Source organism: Lytechinus variegatus, chromosome 4, assembly GCF_018143015.1.
Source record: "Lytechinus variegatus isolate NC3 chromosome 4, Lvar_3.0, whole genome shotgun sequence".
NCBI lineage: Eukaryota > Metazoa > Echinodermata > Echinoidea > Temnopleuroida > Toxopneustidae > Lytechinus > Lytechinus variegatus.
Window position 1 is genome coordinate 28,587,038 of NC_054743.1, and position 4,888 is coordinate 28,591,925.

General features: G+C 37.9%; 1 protein-coding gene across 1 annotated transcript; it reads left to right on the forward strand.

Moving 5' to 3' along the window:
* Positions 1-691: 691 nt before the first annotated feature.
* LOC121412929 (neuronal acetylcholine receptor subunit alpha-10-like) lies at positions 692-3,190 on the forward strand. Its single transcript, XM_041605692.1, has 4 exons — positions 692-801; positions 1,332-1,512; positions 2,239-2,596; positions 2,988-3,190. Exons 1-4 carry the CDS (start codon positions 692-694, stop codon positions 3,188-3,190), a joined length of 852 nt encoding a protein of 283 aa, XP_041461626.1.
* The last annotated feature ends 1,698 nt before the right edge of the window (positions 3,191-4,888 follow it).

Genomic DNA, 4,888 nt, shown 5'->3' on the forward strand with positions numbered 1-4,888 from the left:
TAAAGCAAATAACGTCTCGATAGCCTTGGTGTATGGGGGAGTGGGGTTGGGCGCAATGCACTCTTCGAAGTGTTTTGGGCAAGGAAACAAGTTTAAAAAGGTGAAAGAAATCTTCAAATCAATTTATCTAGCTGAATTCCACGTTTTCTTCGTGATTAAGGTCTACTTTTATTTGCATAACTATTTCAAAGTTCTGCGCAAATCATTTTTCACTAAATTTTCAAAAGCAAGTGGTGCTTACTCAAGCGGAAATATTTGTTGACAGTTATATCGTCATAAATGGACCTATACTAATGTTAAAATGTAGAAAAATCTTCAGGAAATTATAAATGTATAATTTTACAGGATTTATTCAAAGTGTAAACTATTTTTTGATACGCACTGTATAGAGTTCACTTTAATATTGCAAACTTAAGTTTTAGAAATCCCGCTAATAACAAAACGGATGAAAAACAAGTAAGGGAAAGATTTGTATATTTTTTTACAAAGGTGATATTGACAATCTCAGAGAATACCCTGTATTTGTTAATCAAAGACAGATATATTCGGCACCATAATCTAACGAATCAATCACACTGATGTTTTTTATAATTCACATAAAATACATTGTTAATTGCTAATCTTTGCTAGATTGAGAAACAAATTCATAATTCGGAGTTAATAAAGTTTGTGTCCAATTGATCTTCTTTAGATGTGGATTGATGAGAATCTAACGTGGGATCCTAGTGAGTACGGAGGAGTAAACATTACAACTGTCAAACCAAGTGACGTCTGGCTTCCGGATATTTCCCTCTATGAAAAGTAAGGAGTATCATTTGCTTGTTGATAAAGGAAGCAACAAAAGCGGTTATATTACGGGCTTTGGCGGTCTTTGAATTATACCCAACTCGAGATGATAAAAAGGCATAAACCAGTCAGTATAGGCATGATAAGAGGGGCAGGGTTGCGAGAGGGATTATCACGAGAGGTGTTAGGACTGAGCGAGAATCGCCAACATAATGCAGTAGGGGGGGGGGGAGGGGGGCATGCTGATCTGCAGTATTGTATATTCTTTATTGCCTTTTTATACAAGGCCGATCACAAGTTTATGACCTTTGAAAGACCAAAAGACATAAGTAACCTAAATGCAATCGTAATTTTTCACAAAAAAACAACAACAAGATAAAACGGATGAATTATTGCATACTCACCTATAAGGTGGGAATATCAGGTGAAGGTCACAACCTAACACAGCCAGCAACAATCATGGAAATGAGCTGTCTTACAATCATGTAGAAGACAATGAGAGTTAAATTGATTCCCATATCGTTCAATATATATCCATCATTCAGCGCTCAGAAGGAATTCATCAACTTTCAAGAAACATTCATTATGGTGTCTCCTAATGGCGAGATGGATTGGTACTTTCCTGCAACTGTGACGTCACTGTGTAAAGTAGACATTACATACTTCCCTTACGATGTTCAAAGGTGTAACGTCACGTTCGGTCCCTGGTCGTACATGAAACACATGGTATGTAATGTGGCTGTAAACTCCTATTATTGTTCGTCTAAATTCGAAAACACCGTAAATATATTAAAAATGCATGTGAAATGACTATGAACCGCTGGGAGGTCTTTATCGAAAATTGATAAAAATTGATAAAGTTCGAGTCTGACGAAAAATTGCAATGAGTCCGGGACGAAACTGCTGTTTTGATTCAACAATTTTGAAAAAAAGACATCTTGGTTGTTCACAGTCATGAAGGGCACTTAAAGAAACGCTTTCTCTATTCTTTAATTCGACGTGTGTAGTGGAGGCCCAAACTCCCTAATAACTCTCGAAGACAATCTTATCAACAAGCCACTCAGAAGAAGGTATAATTTCCTGTGAAATTATAAACCTAAATTTTAAATATTTATCAACCATAGTTTTTTTTATCATTTTTCATCTTACGTTTTTACTTTCCATTATCAATAATACATTTCTTAATCTACATCTATCGATATGTCCCCTCACATTTATTGTTATTGTTTAAGGTACTAGAGATCTCCCCCAATAAGTTCCTGACAAGACAAACGCTTCTGCAATCGAAAAAGAAGTATTTGTAAATTATATAAACCAAACGTTCATATCTTCTCTTGATAATACTTGTTATGGACTATATTGACACCTGAGAAGACTAGAACTGATTTAGCAACCACTCTCCCCTCACCCCCATAATCTTGTCAATTTCGTAAATTCTTCTCCGTGACGCAGGTTGACTTTCAGCTTTCTCGGCATTCCGACACCACAATGGACCTCTTCCATCAGAACGATGTCTGGGTCTTGCAACACTCTGTAGGCCAAACCCTTGACAAGGAACTATGTTGTGATAATCGTACCTGGAGCGCCATAACTTACCAGATTACCATTCGACGAATGTCTCTGTTCTACACTAAGACGGTGGTGCTGCCCGCCTTGCTCTTCACCATGCTCATGACCATTGTCTGTTGGCTTCATCCAGCCTCTGGTGAGAAGGTGACCTTGGCTGTCAGTAACCTTCTGGCTTTAATCCTCTTCCAGCAGCTCGTAGCCGATAGGATGCCACCGAGCGGGGAAACTACGTCAATTCTTGGTAACGGAAGAATGCATTAATTTACGTGGATGCAATTAGCCCAGGGCTGTATCATAAAAAAAATGTTCTTAAATGTAAATAGGTCAGACCCCACCCACTCCCTCGCCCTCCTCTACGTTGTGATAAGAATATGTCTTGGTTGGCTTCTCGGAATAGCAGTTTTATTTCGAGGTTCTTGCCCATGTGCATCTATACAAGGCTTTGCATATAGTCTGTCTCGTTTATTTTTTCCCTGATTTCCTTTGTTTTTCAGAGCATCTAAACCTTTATGAATATTGTGATTCGTCTGAAAATTGGTTTTTAAATGATAAAACTTCGACTAAAATACATTACGCCCCTCACTTTAAAACGCATAATCATGCCGGCCTCTCCTTTTCTTTGCCATCTTCAGTGGATTTCTTCATCTCGATGATAGCTATGTGTGGAGTTGAGGTCTTTTGCGCCATCGCGGTTCTGCGTATCTACCACATGGGTGGACAGACCGAGCTTCCACATTTCCTTAGAAGATTGATGCTATATGGACCCGTTCTTTCCCTCTACAATGGAAAGAGAACCAAGGAGATCTTGAAAACACAACAGGCAAATCATGAGTAAGTATTCACATGTACACACAAAGAATTGTGGCTGCACCCACAAGATTGCAGAATTGATGCTCAAGCAATGGCGTATCTAGGACTAACGGTGCCAGGGGCAAGTACTAAAACCGCAACCCTTTCAAAGTGTACATGTATTTACTACTCTTAGTAAGAACATGACCAGTCAAAATAAAACATAATCGATGCGAGTGTAAATATTCGTCAATAGTAAGACGTTAAGATGCAACATTCTATTTGTTGTGTGTAGTCATATATATGCGTATACATGTAACTAACTAAACTATTATTGCGAGCGTGAAGCGCGGGCTGAGAATTATTGATATTCAGACCTGAGAAAATAAATACATCAAGATACCGTTTCAGAAACTCACTAGATGATAGGCATCTCCTTTAATATATCGACCTCATACGAGGGCAAAGCATGAGCCTAATATCTTTTTTTCAATATCAAGATCTTAAAGGACAAGTCCACCCGATATAAAGTTGATATGAATAAATAGAGAGAAGTTCAGCTAGCAAAACACTGAAAATTTCATCAAAATTGAGTGTAAAATAAGCTTCTTTATTTTGTTTCGCTTAATTTCACAAAACGTATGCATATCCTGGTCGGTATGCAAATGAAGAGAAGGATGACGTCATCCACTCACTTTCTTTTGTATCTTATTATATAAAGTATGACAGCTTCTAATTTTCTCCTCATTGTCGATAGAAACAAAGATGAATTCCTCCCTGAACAACATATTTAGGGACACAGACACAAAACGATTATCAGAATAACCGTGATAAGTTATATCAATCTCACCGTTAGAAAATGTGTGATTCTATTGTCCCTTGTCTTTGGAACATGACGTCTTGATCGAAATGAATCATTTTTTTGTTACTCTTTCATCAAAAGACACAACATTCTGATACTTAAGGTATACTTCGTGAATTAGTACGTATGGATATACAGTATATAGAATACCAGTCCTAGCTTGTAAACAACCTTGCGTACGACCGCCTTTCATGTAGGCCTAGTCGGCAAAAGTTCCTGCGTGTATCAAGCCTAATGTGGTTTTGCCATTACAATCACTTAATTTCGTCATTGTAGTACAGACCTACACTAGATCCGGCCCTGCCTTATTTTTAGTCCGTAAAGTACAAAGGTAATTTCTGAACAAGACCCTGAAATACATCTAGCATAAAAAATGTTCTATTGTCTTTACCGTATTCTTTAGAAGACGCCGAAGAACTCAACGAAGCCATATTACATCCGGGGAAACTCCGCAGACCTGTATAGATCACCACTCGGCAGGCACATCAAGAGTAGAAATTCGAGAAGACGACCCGCAGTATACGACAGTCAATCCGCTGCTCCATGCAAACAACGTGAACGCCAATATCCGTGACACCTGTCCAGATCACATGCAGTGTGACCCGGAAATGATTGCAGAAATTTGGCGCGAAACTGCAATCGTCATAGATAAACTAATGTTCTATTCGTTGTTTTTAATTACGGTCGCATACTGTGTGTACATCATCATATCATTTCTGTGCAAGTTCTAAGCATAGATTTCTTTATGTAATTTCTTACTAATTCCAGATCTAAGTTTCTTAAATCAGTCGCGAGGTTATATCATAAAATATTCCGCATCTTTCAAAAATATTTTGTGACGTTTGAAAGTCATGATGAGCAAGCTATTAATTGGTAAAGAAC

Bases quoted from the DNA above. Each gene is read 5' to 3' on its own strand.
- LOC121412929 (XM_041605692.1), top strand. From the start codon at position 692: ATGTGGATTGATGAGAATCTAACGTGGGATCCTAGTGAGTACGGAGGA. The intron at 802-1,331 runs GTAAGGAGTATC...TCCATCATTCAG, and splicing joins GATATTTCCCTCTATGAAAA to CGCTCAGAAGGAATTCATCA. The intron at 2,597-2,987 runs GTAACGGAAGAA...TGCCATCTTCAG, and splicing joins GGAAACTACGTCAATTCTTG to TGGATTTCTTCATCTCGATG.